Here is a 22,264-nt window from a genome sequence, read left to right as displayed (position 1 = left end):
GCCGTGAGTTTTGCAAACCTTTTTTGATTAAAAGTTTTTTTAAAAATTAATATTTTTTATATTTAATATTTGAATGATTTCTTTTATTTTATACAGGTGAGCTTTATTTTATAAAAATAATATTTATTCTTAAATAATATTTCTTATATTTTGGCTTTGCATAATGTTTTCAATTTCATATCTGTTTCTGTTTCTATTGTTTTTTTTATTGATTTTAATAAGTAAATTCAATAAACATAAACAAGAAATATCTTATTTTATATAATCAAATATCTTGACCTACATCCATCTCTTATTTTTTCTAGTTTTTTTTATTTTGTTATTGTTTTATAATTTCTTTGTTTATTTACATAAGTAACAATAAGTTTATTTGATTATATATATATATATATATATATATATATATATATATATATATATATAAAAGTTCTTTCATTTTATTTTAAATTTTTTTAAGAAATAACTTTTTTATTCAAGAATTTGTTTTTTAAAAAATATAGTCCACAATGGACACGGGTTAAATAGCTAATTGTTTTCTATAACATGACGTCCTAAGTTTTCATAAAAAAATGAAAAATCTTATACATATAATTTGTTTAAAACCACCGCATATTTGTTTTCAATAATTAGGAGTATTTTTGGACATTTTGCACGTGTATCGAAACACCACATATTGTCTAATCATAAGGAAGACATTAATTAAGAAAAATTACTAATGCTAATCATGTAGATGTTGATTATTTCTTCTTCTTCATCTTCTTCTTCTAGACTCACATACCTTTTTTTCTGGAACTTTTTTTTTTAAATTACTCAAACGAATGTAGCAGAAAAAAATTAATAACAATATGATATTGCAAAAACAAAATTCACGAAAAACACAATTATAAGAATTTATAAAATCCAATCATGTTCAAATGATGATTTTTTTTCTCAGAAGTGATTTTGAGAAGTATCTTTATATAAAATTAGCATTACTTAAAAAGTATTTTAACGCTGAAAATTAATAAGAAACAACTTGAAGAATACATGTGAATTTTTAGATTAGTGAGATTTCATCATTGGAACCCACAATAAGAACATATCAAATGGTCCATGATCCTTTTAAAGTTTTTTCTTGGTATTTAGCATATATATAAAGAAAATTTGTTTTGCTTAAAATATTTTATAAATAAAATGTAAACATAAAAATATTTACATGGTAATAAGTACTGATGTAAAAAAACTCTATTAATAAAATAATTAAAATTTATTGTGGTGATAAGATAAAAATTATAGCAATAATGGTGATAATAATGATGAGAATAGTGATAGAAGTTAAGGTGAAAGAGATGGTATAATAATAATAATAATAATAATAATAATTATGTGTTAAAGTAGTATTGATAGTGATGATAATAAGATGATGAGGTGGTAGTGATTTGATATTAATTAGAGGTATATGGTAATAACAATAATGAGTTAATAATATAAATGATAGTGTGAATGGTTTAGTCAGTAAAATAATTTATTGTGATTTATAAGTTGAAAATATTTTACTAAATTTAAAAGTTGAAATTGATTATAAGTAAAATATTATATTATATTTACAAGCTTTTATAAAAAATAATTTATAAAAAAACATAAAAAGAATTATTTTATATAAGAATTTTATGCAAGGCCTCCTTTCACAAACCAGGCCAGCATCAAGGAGGAGGACTTTACAAATTATCGCTACACAGATGACTGCTAGCCATAACCACCACAATTAAGTGACAAGTCGTTTAAATGTTAACCATCATAAATTTAGACGACTTATCGTTTTTCTTCTACTTCTGATGACTTGTCGTCTCGTGCTTCATTCAGACAAAAAAATAAATAAACAGAAAAAATAATAAATAGGAGAAAGAACGTCGTAAGCCACCCTTTCCTATTACTCCACTGAATCATGGCTTCTTTTTCGAGCCCTAATGGGAAAGAAATGCAAAACCCTTCAAAACCCTAATCCCAAATCCCACAATATCCACCATAGCCTCATGATTTCAAGGTGAAGTTCAAAACTTTTATTTACTTCTGTTTTTCACGTTTTTTAGTATTATAGCATTTTTATTTACTTAATTATGATTTTGAAATCTCGTTTTTCTTAATTAACCTTAATTGTTATTGTGTGATTAGGAGGTGGTTATAATAATAATTATTATAATTTTTAATAAGATAATGACACAGCCATCAGTAATACTTGCCACTGCTAGTTATGATCACACTATCAGATTTTGGGAGGCAAAAAGTGGCCGCTGTTACCGTACAATCCAATACCCCGATTCGGTAATCACTAAGTTTTTCTCTTGTTGTTATAAAGTTTGGATCTTTATTACAAAATATTAGTGGGTTTGCTATAATTTTTTTTTTCTTAGCTAGTAAATTTGCTGATAAATTGTTTTGTTTATTTATACGGTGAATGAAGCAAGTTAATAGGCTTGAGATAACCCCTGATAAGAGATACTTGGCTGCAGCCGGGAATCCACACATTAAGCTGTTTGATGTCAACTCAAATAGTCCTCATCCGGTAATGAAAGTCTTGCCCTTTTCTATAATTATTTTTTTGTTGTTGAAATATGGATTTTTTTTTCATGTTAGTGATGCGGTATTGTGTTGCATTAACAGGTAATGAGCTATGACTCGCATACGGCAAATGTTATGGCTGTGGGATTTCAGTGTGATGGAAACTGGATGTACTCAGGGTCTGAGGATGGAACTGTGAAAATTTGGGATTTGAGGTAAATCTTGGATGAATGCTATCATGCTGTGTTTTAAAAGGAAATTGTGTTTTTATGCGTGTTTTGGATTTTTTCGGACTTGATTCTTATTTGAAGTTCAACTACAGGGCTCCTGGTTGTCAAAGGGAATATGAAAGTCGTGCGGCTGTCAACACTGTGGTGTTGCACCCAAACCAGGTTAGTTGTTGTGTATCACTTTTAGCCTGTAGGAAGGATAAATTGTTGGAAAGTGAAAGGGATTTTGGAATTGTGGGGTGGTTTTAAATGGAGAATATGATATCAAGACTTGCCATGAATGGGTTTTTATCTTTCTTTTTTTTTAACTGTGAGACACAATGTACCAGCGTGCTTTGTCAGTGGTTGGAAGACTTGCCCCTTGCAAATACTGAGAAAATCAGTATGTAATAACAGATTTGACAGCCAAGTTTCTTTGTTCTAAATGGCAAGAATTAAGATAATTCATGACCAAAGACTTATGGCATGGATTTTTGGAAGAGAAACTGTCAGATATGATGAATTTTTGAGTACTTGTTTATATTGTTCAATTTCCGAGTTTAATAATTGGCACTATTCTGCAATTTTCTCAACATGTTTATATTGCCTTTTGATCACTTAACCGTCTATTAGCTATAGAACATGAAAAGATCTTGATTGAACCATGCCTACCATCATTTCTGTGTGATTTGTGTAAATTCTTCTGAGTGTCACTTTCTCCAAAAGCATCAGATTGCATATTAGTGTGGTTTTGGTTGGTCTAATCTGTTGTCTGGTTTTGCAGACAGAGCTGATATCTGGAGACCAAAATGGGAACATTCGAGTATGGGATTTGACTGCAAATTCATGCAGTTGTGAATTGGTATTCTTTTATGACTTACATTATCTTATTGGGCTATAATTACAAATGTAGGAACATTTTACTTTTTCCTTTTATTATGATATGTTACACAAAACTCAAGTGTTTGCTTATACATCTAGATGATGTAGTTTATGAAAGCAAGTGGATCATTTGTAATGCTTTTGCGTCTATAATGGCATCATAAATTTAAAGGGCTTTCCTCCAGCCTGGGGGCAGAGGGAGCCACTAGGAAAAGCCAAACTGGCACATGGCTGCTCCCTTCTTCCATTAATGTCTTTGAATATTTTTTGCTGCTTGGTGCATTTCTAGATCGTTGTTAGCTAATGATTCATTATTATTATAATGAAATGTGTCCCGAGATGATAATAATGCACCATAGTGTGTATCTAGGTACCCGAGGTGGATACAGCTGTAAGGTCTCTAACAGTTATGTGGGATGGAAGCTTGGTAGTTGCTGCAAATAACCATGGAACATGTTATGTTTGGCGCTTGTTGCGAGGGAACCAGGTAGCCCCTTGATGAATGCAACCATCTGACACTACCTTGTTGCTTAATTTGACTGCATTATCATTTGATGCAGAATGTATTTTCTTGCAGACAATGACCAACTTTGAGCCACTTCATAAGCTACAAGCACATAATAAATACATTCTCAAATGTCTTCTCTCACCTGAATTTTGTGATCCACACAGGTTTATATTTCCTTATTTAATCTACCATTTTTCTGTTATATTCTCTGCAGTTTTTCTCACCTACCTTCTTCTCCCACTTTTCTTGATGTATTTTTAGTTTAATTGTTTCCATTTTATGCCTGCTAGATATCTGGCCACTGCATCAGCCGATCACACTGTAAAGATATGGAATGTTGATGGTTTTACTTTAGAGAAAACTTTGATAGGTAATTCATGAGATTTTCCTTTGATGCTCATTTTTATCCGGGTTTTATACAACAAAAAAAGGTTTTAATCATCTCTGAGATATTCTTTGTTGTTATGTTTCATTTGATCTCCAGGTCACCAACGCTGGGTGTGGGACTGTGTTTTCTCTGTAGATGGTGCATACCTTATAACAGGTACATAGTTTGGCTGTCAAGATGCAATTAATATCTTTTTTGGAATGGAGGCCTAGTGAAGATGCGCCGACCATTTCAATTTTCCCTGTTTGATGCATTTAGTAATACTGTTTCTTGTTCACGCAGCTTCTTCTGATACGACAGCTAGACTTTGGTCCATGTCATCTGGTGAAGACATCAGGGTGTATCAAGGGCATCACAAGGCGACTGTTTGTTGTGCACTCCATGATGGAGCAGAACCCTCTTCAAGTTGAACCTGGAATATCTTTTTTCCACTTTTGGGGTTGGATTTTTTTATCACTCAATGAATATGGCATGATGATACTGCTCGAGTAAAACATCTGCTGCATATATTTCCTGGCATTCATCAAAGTTGTGCTTATTCTCCCTACCCGTCGATTTTCCTTCGAAAATTATAAGATTTCCTCTGTAACATATTTGGGATCATATTATGTCGCACTCTTCATAGTATTCAGCGACAATAAAGTTATTGATATACTGTTCGTGATTCCCTTTCTGATATCTGAGGACCAAAATAAATGTTTCTTTTTTTTTTTATCCTTACGTTGAGCACAGAAAAAAGAACACAGATCGATCTGTACGTCAGCACAGTTCCAAATAAACATATATATATATGTATATATGTATATATATATATGTATATCTATGTATATATATATATGTATATGTATGTATGTATGTATGAAAGAATTTATCTTAAAATCTGGTTTCTTAGATAAATCATGAGATTTTCTATAAAGAAATTATAATGTTGTAAATTTTCTGAAAAGATTATGATACTAGACATAAGCACATGATGGTTTAGACTTGTGGTTTGTCACTTTTACCTATAAGTAAAATTATATTCCCTTTTCCTTGCATTATTGAAGAAATAATCAATGAATACAGGTGCTTGTAAGACTTTTGTGTTAGTGAGTAATCACAATGCAATGAAAAAAAAATAAGATTTTGAAATTATTGTAAAATTATAAAATCATAATTTTACATGATTTAACCAATTTTACATGATTTCAATCTGATTTTATCATTTTTTTTTTATTTTTTATATGATTTTACACAATAATTACATGATTTTAACAATCTTGAAAAGAAAAAAATATTCCGAGAAGATAAAAAAAGGCACACCGATAAACTAGCAGCATTCATCTAATTATACAACACCTCAGTGCCACACTTCAGTAAGGTTTTGAAGTTAAAAATATTAAAAAATTTACAGTGGAGATCAAATTTCCAGTTTATGCATCAAATCAAAACAACGTTCCTTCCCCATATGGAGTTCGGATCCAGTACCCATTTTCACAGGCAATCCAAGACACGCCCTAGCAGAAAGACATTTTACTTAAAGATGACATCGACCTCCCCATGCATTGCTGTTTCAACGATGAATTGGGACGCTGTCTCATAAGACATTTTACTTAAAGGTGATATTGACTCTGACATGCCCCAATTCGGTTCATTGGGACGGTACTCACCAGTATGGGTCATAAAATCAGCAACAAGTGACAAATGCTGTTTATTGACAGATATCCCATAAGAATCGAATACATGCTTTATCTCCCTGATGATGGTCTCTCTTGCGGCCTCTACTCCATAAGCATTCAACATGAATACAATTGGAATATATATCATAACATCAAGGTAATCTTGCATCTTCCAAAATGTATTGAAATCCACTCCAGTCGTGTGCAATGCTGGAATTTTTTGTTTTTCTCCAGGTTCTATATCAAATCTTCTCTTGGGGTCTTTCCCATAGTAAATCACTTGATTTTCCTTGCAGTCAGTCACTTTACACAGTTGAAACTTCCCAGGATTCTGGATACAGACCCGCTTGGCTGTCTTCTGAGCAATCTATATACAATTAAATAAAAAATTTAATTTCATCCTTGGATTAAATGATTTAAATAAACATAAAAATTGTTTGAATGTTGAAGAAACAAACCAATGACTGTACATAAGCAGGTAACTGCTGATGGGAACTTGTATATGGAAGTAAAAACAAAAGACCATTTGATAGCTCTAAGGGAAGAATGTTCTAATCATGCTAATTGTTGAAATAAAATGATAGAAATGAAGCTAAAATTACTCATTTAGGACACTTTAACTCGTATTCAAAGCATAATACAAGAAAATCAAACCAATATTTCTAAGTGCACTATCTGCTTTACAGATGATGTTATTCCTACAAAAGTATTGAGATCAAAAGCAAGAGATAAACTGTAGCGCTGAGATAAAAGCAAGTGATAAGAGTGTGATATGATACCCAAGTAGCAATGCATATTGAACTTAGCTTCCTATTTATCTTAACTAATGCTAAGAACAAAAAAAAATTTCATGAAAATGTATACTAGTGCCTACATATTTCTTAAGTTTATCGATGAAGGGGTGGAAATCCCACCTTGAAGAAGAAAAACATAAAAGTAAATTTCAGCACCAACCAGTGTAAGCAGAAAGAGAGATCAGAAACTAAAGTTTTCGAAGTCAGTTTCCATATGGGCAACAGTTGTGATAAAACAGAAAATTGCAACCAATCATAGAGAAAATTCTTGGTTAGTAGATTGCGTTGGCACCATAAACAAATAGAGTAATAAAATAGATTCTACAATGAAAGCTCAAAACTCAATACGAGAACTTACCTCAGCCAGCAAAATATGAGGTTCATTGGTGAATTTAAGATGGATTTCAAAGTGCAATCCCTTGGCTGCCACGGATTGCTCTATCAAAGTCCTTTTTAACTCATTTTGATCTACCCTTCTTTCCCTTAGCTTTTAGTTTCTTCTTTTCCATTGCGATACCCATTAGCAAAGCTAGATCTGCTATGATTTGCTCCGAACAATCTAGTTTCTGCTCCTAACCCCGCACTAAGCCCAAGAGAACCTCCACTCCTGCATCGCAAAGTGAATTACTACCATCTTCGTCCATCAAAGAGGCCAATCTGTTCTGATACCAATTGATAAAGCGTATAGCGTGGATAGAAGTTAAGGTTCTCAAACCCTAAGATTACAGACCTATGCTTCAAAGAAATTTCGAGAAAAACCTCTAGTGTTTTATTAAAAGTCTGAATAATAATCTTCTTAAAATAAACTAAACATTTTTATTTATATTAGTATTAAAATTCTTTATTAGAAAGGATTTCTAATTAAAACTAAAATCCTTTAAAGAAAATGATTTTTAATTAAAACTTATTTAATCAATAGAATCCATCTAGTATTAGAATTTCTAATTAATAAAATACTAATTAAATTAAAAGTCCTAAGCTAAATAGAAAAAAAAATCCAAATATAATGAGGTAAATAAAAAAAATCTTGCACAATAACTTCCTAGTCTTATTTGAAGGTTTTCCTGATCTTCGATCATCATGAAATTTTAACCCAATAAAAAATAAAGCTTTCAGAACATTTTGTTAAAATTTTAGCTTGATCCAACGATTTGATTAAAAGTTATGTTTGATTTACTAAATTGCATCTTGGACTCTTCTTGAACTTTTCAAAACCTAAAAATCTTAACCATTAATGAAACAATGCAATAAATATTAATATGCCAAGAATACAGAAGAAATTTCCCCACGTAAGCTGCATGTTTTGCAACTGCAATGAAATGACAAACAAACTGTATCAACAATGCAACAAAGATATGAAAAGGGTACTGCACAGGCCGCGTTTAATATCAGTTGTCATGAGAAATTTTAAATTACTTAGCGCAATCTCTTCTTCTATCTAATATTTATTGCAATCCAATTAGGTAATTCAACAATACTATAAATAAATATAAAAAATTAAAAAGAAGTCTCGTACACAAAAATGAAAAAATAAAGAAAAGGCCACCTTCCTAGTCCTATAGAGCAAAAGAACATTATAAGATGGGTTTAAAAGAATAGCGTGGTGAGGAAACAAAATTGTCAATTTTGTGTTTGATAGATCGCATGGATTGTTTGCCATTGGAGGCAAATCATGAGTGGTCAAAATAGCATTTTGAGAACAACGTTGAATACAACACCTTTTAAGAACCTTGATAAAAACCTGTCATTAAGAGACTGGCAAGGTTTATCTTTCCCTGATCACTAATAATGGAACTCCAAGGGAGAATACTCCACTATGAAACCATTTTAACATAGAAAGCGAACAATTAATGAGCTTTATATTGAGAAATTAATCAACAAGAAGCAGTAACAGTAAGTGCCAATGCATAACAAAGAATGTGACCCCATTTTCAAGCACATACAAAAAGTCGACATCTCAATACTCGAACAGTCAACATAACCCTTAACATCAATAAAACTGAAGCCACAAAACTGAGCATTAAATGCAATATCAATGAGTTTCTGAGACTTACGGCTCGTCCCCTAGTGGCCCCGTTGCTGGATCATTTAACCCACCAGGCACAGGTTTGTCTAAAGTATCAAGCAATCTTGCACTCGTAATCTTTACAAAACTATGCTCATGATCCTCTTCATATGTTAAGAGACTAAACGCTACCGATTCAACTGACACTGTTGCACCCTGCAAAGTCCAAAACAACAATCACTAATTTCACCTTTTTAAAAAACATTTGCTTAGTATTCAATAAATATTCATAAATTCCGCTTAATAAATCTTATTACCAAAACAAAAACAAGCAAAAAAACCTTGAACTTTCTGAAATTAATTATTTTTCAAATTTAAATTAGTAAACAAAAGAACAAGAACGCAAAAGGCTGAGAAAAAAGAAGAAGAAACCTCTAAGGTGGCCATGGAGGTGTTGCTACTGTGGAGGTGACGGAGAAGGAGATGATAGAGTGACGGAGCGGTGAGAAAAAGACGGCGCCGATGAAGTTATTTTGGGGAAGGATTAAAGAGGGTTTAAGGGAAGCGAGTTTTGTGCTGCCCTGCATTTCGTTTTTAGCTTCGCAAACAGGGGACAGAGTGGCAGTAAAAAGGTATTTATTTGTCGGAGGCGACACGACATCGTACCATTGGAATTTTTTTATTTTTTGGTTGGGAGCTCTATTAGGCTGGTACTGGATTTGTTGTTGGGCCTTTTCATAAATTAGGGCTTTCACAAGTTTATTTTTAAAGGGCTGGAATTTGAAAAGGAAATTCCAAGTTAGTCTCGTTTATGGAGGAATAGGGCATCTGCTGACTGCTAGCTCTTGCCCGCTGCGTCACATGTCGGATAGTTTTTTTCTGACCATAAAAAAAAATAAAGATGTTAATAAGCCAAAAATATATTGCATAATGGATAATATAACTTTAAAATATTAAGGTGATGATATATCGCATGATATATTTTTTAAAAATAATATTAAGATGGTGATATATTGAATTAATTTAGATTAATCCTTATTAACTTGTAAAATTTACAGTCAGGGTCATGAGACCATGATAAATCCTATAGAATACAAATTAAAATAGACTAGGAAATCTAATTCCGGTAAACCAAATATTAAAGGATGAAAATAAAAAAATATTTATTTTAAAAAAATAACTTGACAAAAAAAACTCGAGTAAACTTAGGTAAATAGATGAGACTCGTGATCTAAATCATAAAATTGAGATTAATTTATAAAAAACAAATTAAAAATATAAAGGTAAGTTCTTAACCAATTCATTGTCGAAGTACGAAATTGTAAATTTTTTGTTTTAAAAAATAATAGAAAAAACTACATCAACATGGATAAATTAATAGCCCAAGTCATGAGACTAGAATAACTCTATAGAAAATAATTTTAAAAAAAGTAGCATAGGATTTTGGTCTAATGGACTGTTAGAGAATAATATAAATCATATCCTGGGACTTCACTTAATAGCTTAAGTTATTGGGTTGAGATGGTTCTTTGATATGGTATCAGAGCCTTGATGACCAAGCTGGTTTTTTGACATGGACCATTTCTTAGGCTTAAAAGAAAGGGCAGACCGCAAGCTTGCCCATTAATTTTTTTTTTTTGGTGAGCCAAATTTCTTTATTTGTCAAACGGTGCAAACAACGCATCATCTACAACCCTAGTTATTTGTGTCTATCCTTTAGGTCATAAATTTTGTTGAGTATGAATTTATTTTTTATTAATTTAAATAAATAAGTTCAGTAAATACAATCGAGTAAATATCTTATTTCATATGCTTGATCTGTATTTATTTCTCAATTTTTAAATTTTTTTTTGTTATTGTTAACAATTTTTTTTATCTATTTACATTAATGATTATCAATTTATTTAATTAGATGTTTGCATATGGTTTTTAATTTTCATTTTGAATATTTTATGTAAAAAAAAATTAAAATAGTCTGCATACCTAGTATTTTCTTAGAAAAAAATTTATAATCCCCGGTGAAGCGCAGGTTTCTATGTTGAAAGCAAAACTTAAAATATCTTCATGTTAATAAAAATAAATAAATACACAGAACTCAGAATTCGAAAGCTATTTGAATGAGTACTCTATCCTTCCATTAAATCTGTTATCAGCAAGGAGTAGGTTGCATACTACAGTCTATCGGTTTTTTCATGTTTACTACGTGTTTTTTTTTTTTTTTTATCAAGTTTGTTTAATTCTTGTACCAAGTAGATTGGCAAACAAATTTGTTGTTAAGCTCTAAAAAATCTATTATCTCCAATCTCACAAATTGTTCATCAAATCTATAGCTTAAATGCAAAGGGTATGATCTTCACATATAATGGAAACATATATTAAGTACCCTTTGTTATGGTTGCGAGAAAGTTCTATAAGAAACTAACGTGGTCGGGAAAAGAATCGAGATCCGGAATTGGTCCCGGAATCACAATTTTTGCCATCCATGGAACCGACGAAGATTCTGGCAATCGACAGACTAGATTCATCGTTTGATGTTCTACTTGTATTCTTCAATTGCTCATTAAATTTTGGAACCATGCTCCTCTTTCTCCTAATTCATTGTGGCAGGCTACTCTTCTTTTCCATAAGATCTATGCACTTCTTTTTCCCAATCCTTAGGCTACTAATCTTTTCCATGAGCCACCGAAGTTGGGTTTCCTTATCGGCCGAGCTCTTCTTTCTCCTGATCCATTGCGGTCGGCTACTCTTCTTTTCCATAAGCCCTCCTAGTAGGGTTTCCGAATCTTCCGAACCCAAACGATGCCATGTTTTCACAGCAGCTGTTATGGTTTCAGTCCTTGATTTTCGTACTCTATGTCGTGGAAAATAACTAACCATAGAACGGAGGTTGTTGACCGGAGAATGGAGATTGGTGTTCTTGTATGAACTCTTAGACGGCCTGCCTCTAGCTCGATGGCTTGTCATGATCCGCGCAAGGGTTTTCCTTGTTCAAATTCGAACAATCTTTTACTTTTATGTTTTCTTTTTTGTATTTGATAATAGTTTTCCAACTGGCTACTATGGTTGTGATTTATAGTAGATTCACAACCCTAATCCTATCGATCGGTTGAGATAAACACCACAGCTCCCGTACGTGAATATTAGGAAAGTTTTGGTGAAATAACTTTACACCACTAGCTCTGCTACTAGTTACCTCCAAGTAAACAAAACATTAACAGACATTATAAGTATTTATTTGATATTGTAGTAGTTTTTATAGTTTATAGTTTTGAAAACAGTGTTTATGACCTTCTCACTTCAAAAACTTAGGCGTTGATGGATGTTGATCTTCGAAAAAGAAAAGGTGTAGATCTTAAAAAAAAACTTGGGACGTCTCACCAAGTTTTTAGCTTCTGCAAAAACAGTTATTTTGGTGCTGTGGATGGCAAATTCAACTTTAATAAAAAGCAAGTGAGGATGAACAAAAAACATTCATAAATTGCTTTCCAAAAACTTAGGGCAGATCTCATTTATTGGTGGGACCAGTAATAAAACTTGGGTTTCGTTAAAAGAGAACATAAAATACATGGGGTTTTCATTAGATATGGATTAAAATAGTAAAATAATAATGATTTTACCATTGAAAAAACTATTAGAATGTTATGTTTTTAGGGGTAAAATGATAGTTTCATTCAATCTTGTCATTTGATAATTGTTCAGAGATTTTATTGTTTTTTATGATGTTTATATAGTAAAATGACTTTGCTATCTTAAAAGTACAAAATCATTTAATTTTGATAAAAAGTCTTTTCAAGTATTTCACATTCTACTATATAGTAAAATTATAAAATTTAACTTGGAGTTAAAAACAGTAAGTATTGATAAAAGGGTATCATTGTTTTTTCAAATTGTTTTATGTAATTTCTGAGTCTGTCAGGGATGGTATTATTTTAATACATTTTCAAATAAAAAACATTTTAAAAATCAACTTAGCCACAAATATAAAAACAAATTGAAACACGCAAGAAGACAAGGTGTTAAACATTCAACGATTATTTTGCAGCACAGAACTACAGGGTTTCACTGTATTCCATGCTCAAAAGCCAATATATTTTTTGAAATTTAAAATAGAATCCTTCAGTCACTGAAGTTCACGGACTGAATTAATTATATAGTGTTTGTTTTAATATGTTTCTGCTAAATATATCAAAATAATACATCAAAACAATCTAAAAATAAAAAAAATCAAAATCAAAATCAAATTTTAACAAAAACATGACAACTGCATTGCAGAAGCCAAATGGCACTAAAAAATGTGCCGAGTTTGAGTTCCGGACTATCTGAGAATTTTATCAGAAGGTGGGTAAGGGAAAACCTGTAAATGGGAAAACGACTAGCCTAATTTAAGCGGTGATACATACAGGCCATGATCAGTTTGGACCCAATCTACACAAAATAACCTATTTGACTAGCAAATAATGAATTGATATGCATACAAACTGTGCTGTTATGAAAGACATTTACTATGACTAGTTTAAGATGAAAACTCACAAGGTGAAAAAGCAGGGGAGACACCCATACTACACGTATTATCACAGAACTGACTGCCAATGAGTTGCCAATGTATGTGAGAATTGACAAACACTCGACTCAGTGTTGTTTGTCATCTCCTGTCTCTGAAGGATTTCCTTCATTCTTGGTCTTCGCTGGAGCAACCTTGGCGGGTGCTGAACGCTCTGACTGAGAAAACCGAATCAAGATGTGCATTAGGACAGTGACGACGGCCAAACCCGACACTGTAAATGCTATACCCCTCCGTGAGGACAAAAGGGAAGACCATTGAAGGAATTTCAGCGCCCCAAAAATAAGGAGGCATGCCCAAGAGGTAACAACCTGATCACGACAGTCAGTCAAATAACACTTCATGAAAGAACCACCACCACTTGATGCCAGAAGGAAAAAAAAGGATACATTTGATTTCTAACAAAAAAATATCTCACCACAAGAGACTTCTTTGATCGACCATGATCTTGCAATTCTTGGGCACTGAAGGTGTCGTCAGCCATATGCTTGTCCAGTAATGCATCCTGGTATTACAAATGGAGGCAATGAGGGGCGACAAGCAACAATAAGCAAATAGATGCCACCATATAAATGAGTTGAACACCGGCCTCAAGAACAAATAGCTTTGTAAAGTCTACTATCATTTCCCTTACATTTTAATGTTTCATATGGATATAATTGCAATAACAGAATGGATATAATTGCAATAACAGAAAGGAGCAGCACTGAACAAAACATGTGAAATAGGTATACCCACCTTGGCCACAAAAATATCTTTACACCACTGTGCAACACTATCATCTGTTTCAGGCAATTCCTTCATCAAATGCCGCTTTATGTGTACGTGCACCTGAAAGAGAGCAAAGTTGAATTGTTTCCATTATATGAATTCGAATATATCTGAATGTGGTCTGACCCTTCAATATCTTAAGCATTCAAAAGTCCAAAGTAATAAGATGCTTTCATCATTATTGAAATTTTTTTGGAATGACATGCTAGGACAAATGATCATAAAATGCAAATGAAAGATGTTGGATGCATCTAAAGATTATATAATTTGAAAGCTCAAGAATAATTGCAACAAAAACAACTGCAAACCTTTAACAAAAAAGTAAACTGCTTCATGCAGCTGTATAATAAACCTTATGTTATTCTAGAAGCTTACCACAGAAGATTTCCCCTTAAAGAGGTTGAGTATCGTAGGTGGAGGAGAACTTTTTGGTATAGCCAATGTTATATCATATATGGCTGGTGCAAATGAACGCATGTTACTCACCGCTGAAACAAATCCCTGAAAAACAACACAGATATTCATTACATTCCAAAAGCTGCATGAGGTCAATGGTGCCTAATTGATCCCTGAAAGCAATCCATGCAAAGTGAACCACTACTCTACTTTATCCACTTAACCAAAAACTATTTTGAATGTAATAAAGGCAAAGCATGAGGTTTTTCATTGCACAGTGCGAGCTCTTTTCAGTGTTTTACTTGCTTATGAACTAATTAATTAATTTGTTCGGGTTGGGGTTGACAGAAGCCCACAAATGAAAGGCAAGAAAATGAAAGAACTGAATTCAAAAAACATGCAATGAAAATTTGACCTTCGTACGAGGAATTAAAACATTTCTGGGGATAGGCAGTCCTTGAGAAGCTGCATATTCCTGAGCTGCTAAAAGCTTTGCCTGAGTAAAGCGGGTTCCTTCCACAAAAAGAGCCAGCCAAAATGGACGAGGAAAGTCCTTTAGCCGTTGCAGACCTGACTGCAGATAAGAGTTGCAGAAAATTCAAAATGGTATCCACAAGGGCATGCACACCCGCAGAGATGGTCAAAAAGATGAGCAAGTTTCTAGAAATATACGTGGTAAAATGTCAAGTGTCTTTACTTTTTATTGTACATGTGTGCTAGAACATATTTATGCATACCTTTAATGTGTTTTCATCCTTGGCCCAGTTTCTTTCAAGAAAAAGGTATTCAGAAAACCACATTGACCAACCTATCACCTGAAAGGATGAGCACAGCAATTATCCTCTATTTATAAGCATATAAATTATGTCACATGGCAAGTGCAAATATATTTAGTGAATGAGCATTGGCAAGAGAGAGAAGATTGAAGTAGAACCCTAAGGTGCAAATATGTTACATGCCAAAGCCACTTCAACACTGAATCCATAGGATCAAGCATGAACATACATGCTAAATCACAACATTTTATTTTCTTGATCATGCCATGCAAGGAATCGAAGATCAGATCATCAGATGGCACATTTTCTTCTATGATGACAACAATACTTCTCCGTATGTAACTGATTATATATAACCATAACATGTAGCTTCCTTTAAGACAGGGAAAACTGAATGAAATATTGTATTTAAATAACTTCAAAGTTCCAAAAAGTGTACGCTCTACCATATCCACAGTTTATTAAATACATGTCCACCTTTTTGCAAGTGAAAATGCCAATCCAAAGTTTAGGATCACACATGAGAACTGAACTTAATTTTTTTCAGCATTAAATTCAAATCCAATATCCAAATGCAAGAACAAACATACCGGAAGAAATTTTGATGATTTTTTCATGACAGCTAACGCACTTCCCAGGCACCCAGATCGCTGTCACATGTAGCCTCAAGAATCAGCTAGCAGTAGAGAATTTGAACAATAAACACAGACACCAGAAAAATGAAGTTCTCTGCATTGTAGATTGCAATATCCCTTCACGAGTAATGTATTGCATGAACAGTAAAAACACACCGGTGTGAGACATGTGTATAGGTCTTATGTACTTGTTTACCCAGGCGATACAAATAGTGCAATAGTTTGTATGTCTCTCACACATAAAAAAAAGTTGTCACTCTTAAACAACACACCTGAGCCAAAACCCATCCGACAAGCCAATCAATGTCGCTTTTGTGGTTGCATATAAGAAGTGCATGTTCTTTACCTGAAAAAATTAACAGTACGAGCAAACAAATGAGCAACTAAGAAGATCTCTGAAGCAGACAAATACCTGTCCTCTAAAACATATGAAGAACAATAGGCACTCAGCATCTCACAGACAGAACAAGCTTAAACTTACCCATCAAACGGAAAGTTTCTGGATCTGTAAACACTTTGATCTGAAGATACAAGGATGCAGATAACCAAAATTAACTTGATAGTGAATAAAATCTAAACATAAATCCAAATATGACAAGCTAGACTCTACAAGCAATCTATCAATCCCATTTCTATGTTCATGCACTATTGAAAAGGCAATTTCAGTAACAGAAACCTCACAAACAAGTTCAGAAATGTGCTGAACATGGTCGAAATGACATGTCAAATAGTGCAATCGCCAAGGATTTACTTAAGCAACCATTCTTACTACAACGTCCAATACACATACATAGTTATTGAATTCTAATTCTAATTTAAAAACTTTGCAATTTAATTCAATTGATATAACAACAACATGCTTAGAATCAAATGCTCGTAAATGGTTAAAAGAAGAAGAAGAAGAAGAAGAAGAGGTGAGTGAGATTTTGTGGGGGTGGGATTAAAAACCTGGACTCCAGCCCACCAATCGAAGATCCAAACGAGTTCGAGCCATAACAATTCCGCTAATTGCCTATTGATTTTTCTGTACGTGCTCTTTGATAAAGGCCGAATAAAAACAAAGCAAATTGCCTGCAACATAATCAAAAGCATCGTTGTCACCTATGTTCTGAATCCTCTAAAACAATCAAGAAATACAAAGGTAAGAGATTCGAAACGGAAAACAGAAATGAAATCTCAAGACAAAGAAACTTGCAAGTTAATATACCTGAATGAGATTAACAATTAAACCTGAGCAAAAAAAGAAAACGCCTAACGGCAAAATAACAAGTGATACAATCGCCATGCCAAACACCTCCACTAATTTTATTTTTTTAAAAAGAAAATAGAGAGATTTGAGAGTGCAGAAAGAGAAGAGAGGAGGTTGTAGGAATTTTTGATTTTTTTGGGTTTGTGAAATGGGGATTAGATGATATGAGAGTGTCAGGATCATTCACTAAGCGCCGGGAGGAAGAGCTTTAAAGGCGATGATTTCTCATTTCAAGTAAATCTTGTAGAGGAAACACAACACTCTCACGTTATTTCTTTCTCCCTCCCCATCACCCTCTGCGTATGGGTTTTTCCGTCTTCGGAAAAAACCAAAAAAAAAAAAAAAGAGAGGGAGAGGGAGAGAGACAAATTAATGCGGTTTTTAATTGCGCCTCTCTTTATTTATTATTTATCGGTGTTGTGTCGGGTATCACACTTTGGATAATAAGTTGCGACCAGAAATTATTTTTTCCTTTTTAGTGAAATTACAAGTAGATTCTAGGTTTTTTAAGTAGAAAAAATAAAGATAATAGGGATATAAAGTTTTTTTTGAAAATATAAATATTTATTTTAAAATTATTTTAAATACATATTTATTTTATATTTTTATCTTTATTTCTTCAACTAAATATATTTATATATCTTTATCTTTGTTTTATTTATTTTAAAATATTAATTAAATGTTATCTTAGAAATATTAATCCAATATTACCGGATTTGTCAACACCAGTTATAATTATCATAAGCTGATAGAGAGGGGGAAATCATTATTCCCTTTCGTCACAAAGTGCACTTGAACAGTATTTTATTTTTGTTTTTTTTAAGGTTTAGTTTTATTTTTTATTTTTATTTTTTAATAAATTTATTTATTTAATTTTATAATTTGAATTACAAATTTAAAAAATTAACTTTAAATTTTTTTAGTGATTATTCGAGTTGTTATTTTAAGGAATTGTTTTTATCATTTGTTTTGACATAATCGTTTTATTAGCTTTGATTCTTTTCATTGGAAGATTTTTTTTAATTACTGTAGAAGAGATATTTAAATTTAAAACCTCTCAAAATAAAGTGAAAACATTTAATTAAAGAAAGGTGTCTTTAGCATTTCTGGGAGATCATCCTAAGCCTATGATGACTCGACAAGGACGTAATCATGCTGAATAACAACGACACGTAAATTTTTATGAGCACGCAAAATGACGTCCAGCAATTCTAGGCGTGGTGCGCGGAAATGAAGCTTGTGATCAGAGGTCAGTGCTCATGTTTGCAACTTGGTAAAAGTGCCTCCAAGACACATTAATTAACTTTAATTAACAAAACACTAAGACAGCAGTTGCTTACTGTCCTATTACATAAAATAGTAAAGAAAATAAAAATAAAAATATAATTGGTTAAAGAAAAATAAACAAAAAATAATCTTAGAGTGAGTTTATATTCTTAAAAAATATGAGGTATGGAGAGGAGAAATCTTCAATAAACAATATTTTTTATTTTTTAGTTATAAAATATCATTATAAAAAAATTTTAATTATAAAATTGTTCAACTAAGATATGAAATAAAAAAATAATTATTATTATAGTTTTAAAACTCAATCCGAAAATCAATCCAGAGCAAAGACCAGGTCATTAGTCGAGGCTCGAGTTGACTCGACTCAGCTTAAGAATAAAAATGGTTATTATCTTAGTTTTAAAATTCGATTCGGGAATTAACTTAAGGCAAAACACTAGCCACGAATGAAGTTGATTGTTGACTCAGATCAACTTAAAAACAAAAATAGTTATTATGATAGTTTTAAAACCGATCAGGTGTTGATCCAAAGTAAGGTCTGAGTACGTGTTAGGAGGGTCAACCTGGGTCAAAATAAAAAGAAATTGTTATTATCATAGTTTTAAAACTTAATTCTGGAGTCAACTCGGGGTAAGGTCTGGAGCACGAATTAGAAAGGTCAACCCGGGTAGACTCAGGTCAATGTAAAGATAAAATTTATTATTATCATAGTTTTAAAACCTGACTCAAGATGTCAACTGGAGTAAGGCCTAAGTCACAAGTCAAAAAAATCAACATTGGTTGACTGAGTCAATGAACAGATAAAAATAATTATTATTATAGTTTTAAAATTCGATTCAAGAGTCGACTAGAGGCAAGTACCTGGTCATAGTTTGAGAGAGTCAACCCAGCCAGCCAGTTTTTTTAAAAAAATAATAATCACAACAACCTTGTTTTAACAAAAAAAAATAAAAAAACTCAACAGGTTTTTTACCCATATTTTATCCCGGGTTGACCTGGGTTTTTGATTAAGTCATTTCGAGTTAATCATTTCTTTATTTTTCTTAAACTTTAACCAATTCAAGTCTTGGGTCAACCTATCAAGTCATTCCTGAATTTATAACTAGGGTTTTTATAATATTATTAATTTCAACACTCGGTATAAACTAAAGTGAAAAAAAAAAAAGCAATCTGATTATTCTTTTAAATATGTAATTCTAGCAATAATACATATTAAGGGTAAAGTATATTTTTTTATATTTTATTTTATCTTATTCACCAAAAATCAAACAAGATACAAAGTCAGTCACTTTGTCTTGTATTTCACTACCGAACATAATTCTGTCTTATGCCGTGTCTCCTCTGTCTCTATCACTTTTGTCTCAAGACAGTAACTAAACGCTACCTAAAAGATATGACTAAATCATTATAGTCATACTTACAAAATACTATTTATTAGAATAGTTTTTTATATTTTTTGTTTCAATTTAACCTTTCAAACAACCTAATCTTCTTCTTCTTTTTATTTAGTCTTTTTTAAAATCAATTTCATCCTTTAATATTAAATTGTTTTAGAAATTATATTTCATATTTTTTTATTTCTTTTCTGTTGGGTTATATACCGGTTTTATTAACAAAACATTAAAATATATGGCTAAATTATTGTAGTCACACTAAAAAAACAATTAATTAGAACAATCTCTTCTTTTTTTGCCTAGTTTTTTTCTTAATTTAACCCTTCATCAACCTAATCTTCTTCTTCTTTTTTATTTAGTTAGTTTTTATTCAATTTCATCCTACAATATTAAATTGCTTTGAAAATTGTACTTCGTAATTTTTTTATTTCTTTTTCGTTGGGTTATATACTAGTTTCATGGAATTATTTTTTTTTCTCGATTTCAACCTTCAATATTAGATTTGTTGGAAGTAGAGCTTCATAATTTTTTTTATTTGTTTTTTTTTATGAATCTATCATGATCTTATAACCCATGTCGTGGATTTAATAGGCTAACCCAAGTGCACTTAAGTCATTTTTTTTACTGCTTTTGCTAATTGATTATTTTTTCAATTTCATCCTTCAACATTGGATTGATCGGAAATTAGGCTTCAAAAATATTTTTTATTTGCTTTCTATAAGGTTATCTCAATCTTATGATCCAAGTTGTGGGTTTAGCAGGTTGACTCTATTCATTTTATGGGTCTTTTTTAATTGAATATTTTTTTTAATTTGCTTTTCATGGGGTTATCCCGATCAGACTGGCCCAGGTGGCGGTTTGATAGGTTGATTTAGGATTACTTGGTTCATTTATTTTTTGTCCCTTTTAATTGATTTATTTTTAATTTTACCCTTTAACAACTTGATTTTTTTATTTTTTTCTTTCAATTTCATCTTTCAACACTAGGCTGTTTTAGAATTGAGTTTCGTAATATATTTTTTTCAATTTGCTTTTTGTGAAATTATATTAGTCTTTTGGATTTATTTTTTTCTTTCTTGATTTCAACTTTTAATATTAAATATGTCGGAATTAAAGATTTGTAAATTTTTTTATTTGTTTCTTATTAAGTTATCTCAATCTCATAACTCATGTGACAAGTTTAATAAGTTAGTTTAGGTTTACATGGGTTTTTTTATTATTTTTTTTAGATTTCATCTTTTAACATTAGGTTGATTGGAAATAACTTGGGATACAGATTTGCATATTAACCCGGGTTGACTCATGCAATTTTTTTCTTTTTTTTAATTTAATATTTTCAATATTTTTCCTTGATATAAGGTTGGTTAGGAATTAACTTTTATGATTTATTTTAATTTACTTTTTATAGAGTTATCACAATTTCATAAGCCGCATCGTAAATTTGACTTATTAACTCATGACGATCTAATATGTCGTTGTCTTAATATTTGATAAAAAGTATCATCCAATACTTAGTTTCATCTATATTTTTAAAATATATCGTTTAATAATATATATATATATATCATATTTTAAATTCATGATTAATTATTTTATTAAAAAACAGGACAGCAATGTTTGAATTTTTTTACTAGTTTCATTTTATAAAATGTGACGACACTTGGGTCCAATGTTAAACTTAAACATTAGCGTCAAGGAATTAGCAAAAATGTTATCTTGAATTTGTATACTGGTATTTGTGTGTGTGTGTGTATTTGAGGAAAACCTCATGTTATATATTAGATTAATTTGTTGATTTTTACACGTTTGAGTTTCTGGTAAGGTTTTCTAAAATACCAGTTACTTCCACTGGCAATCATGAGCAGAACTGAGAACTTGTCCGATATCACTGGGCAATAGGTAGGGGGAATGCACTTATTATTGGGCGATGGATTATTAAACGCAACGGTCATTGTCAAGAGCAGCAGTCCAGGTAGGAGGGAATCTACTCCCTATTACCTAATTATTAATTGTGGTTGAACTAAGAAAGTTGTGGTTTCCCACCTCCTTCACTTCATGTAAATATTAAAGGAGGTGGCCCCTTTTCTTTTCTTTTCTTTTCTTTTCTTTTTCTTTTTTGAAATTCTATCTTCCTTTGATAGAATATTTTTTGCCTTTTTTTTTTATTTCAATTTCACCTAAAAACATTTGTTTTTTTTATCGTCAATTTCACC

General features: G+C 31.7%; 3 protein-coding genes across 4 annotated transcripts; 1 reads left to right on the top strand and 2 right to left on the bottom strand.

Annotated features, from left to right (window-relative positions):
* The first annotated feature begins 1,868 nt into the window (after positions 1-1,868).
* On the top strand, positions 1,869-5,203 carry LOC133676685 (target of rapamycin complex subunit LST8). Its single transcript, XM_062098404.1, has 11 exons — positions 1,869-2,023; positions 2,152-2,301; positions 2,441-2,542; positions 2,641-2,753; positions 2,861-2,930; positions 3,532-3,609; positions 4,000-4,116; positions 4,207-4,301; positions 4,428-4,507; positions 4,622-4,681; positions 4,808-5,203. The coding sequence occupies exons 2-11, from the start codon at positions 2,194-2,196 to the stop codon at positions 4,933-4,935; spliced, it is 951 nt and encodes a 316-aa protein (XP_061954388.1). The 5' UTR covers positions 1,869-2,023; positions 2,152-2,193; the 3' UTR covers positions 4,936-5,203.
* A 609-nt stretch (positions 5,204-5,812) lies between these two features.
* LOC133676761 (DNA-directed RNA polymerase I subunit 1-like) lies at positions 5,813-9,602 on the bottom strand. 2 transcript variants are annotated; one of them, XM_062098495.1, is made up of 5 exons: positions 9,415-9,602; positions 9,032-9,198; positions 8,250-8,286; positions 7,336-7,639; positions 5,813-6,550 (listed from the first exon to the last, which is right to left on the bottom strand). In XM_062098495.1, the coding sequence occupies exons 1-4, from the start codon at positions 9,427-9,429 to the stop codon at positions 7,550-7,552; spliced, it is 309 nt and encodes a 102-aa protein (XP_061954479.1). In that variant the 5' UTR covers positions 9,430-9,602; the 3' UTR covers positions 5,813-6,550; positions 7,336-7,549. The 2 variants fall into 2 exon arrangements, 1 of the variants encoding a protein (XP_061954479.1); XR_009835660.1 differs by lacking the exon at positions 8,250-8,286.
* Positions 9,603-13,197: 3,595 nt separating this feature from the next.
* LOC133677691 (1-acyl-sn-glycerol-3-phosphate acyltransferase 2-like) lies at positions 13,198-17,734 on the bottom strand. The gene is made up of 11 exons (XM_062099819.1): positions 17,329-17,734; positions 17,070-17,192; positions 16,603-16,642; positions 16,394-16,467; positions 16,077-16,136; positions 15,448-15,525; positions 15,126-15,284; positions 14,690-14,815; positions 14,282-14,374; positions 13,962-14,048; positions 13,198-13,854 (listed from the first exon to the last, which is right to left on the bottom strand). The coding sequence occupies exons 1-11, from the start codon at positions 17,551-17,553 to the stop codon at positions 13,612-13,614; spliced, it is 1,308 nt and encodes a 435-aa protein (XP_061955803.1). The 5' UTR covers positions 17,554-17,734; the 3' UTR covers positions 13,198-13,611.
* Between the last annotated feature and the right edge of the window lie 4,530 nt (positions 17,735-22,264).

The sequence above is a fragment of the Populus nigra genome, chromosome 17 (assembly GCF_951802175.1).
Source record: "Populus nigra chromosome 17, ddPopNigr1.1, whole genome shotgun sequence".
NCBI lineage: Eukaryota > Viridiplantae > Streptophyta > Magnoliopsida > Malpighiales > Salicaceae > Populus > Populus nigra.
The sequence above is the reverse complement of the archived record's forward strand: the minus strand, read 5'-3'. Positions and strand labels throughout refer to the sequence as shown.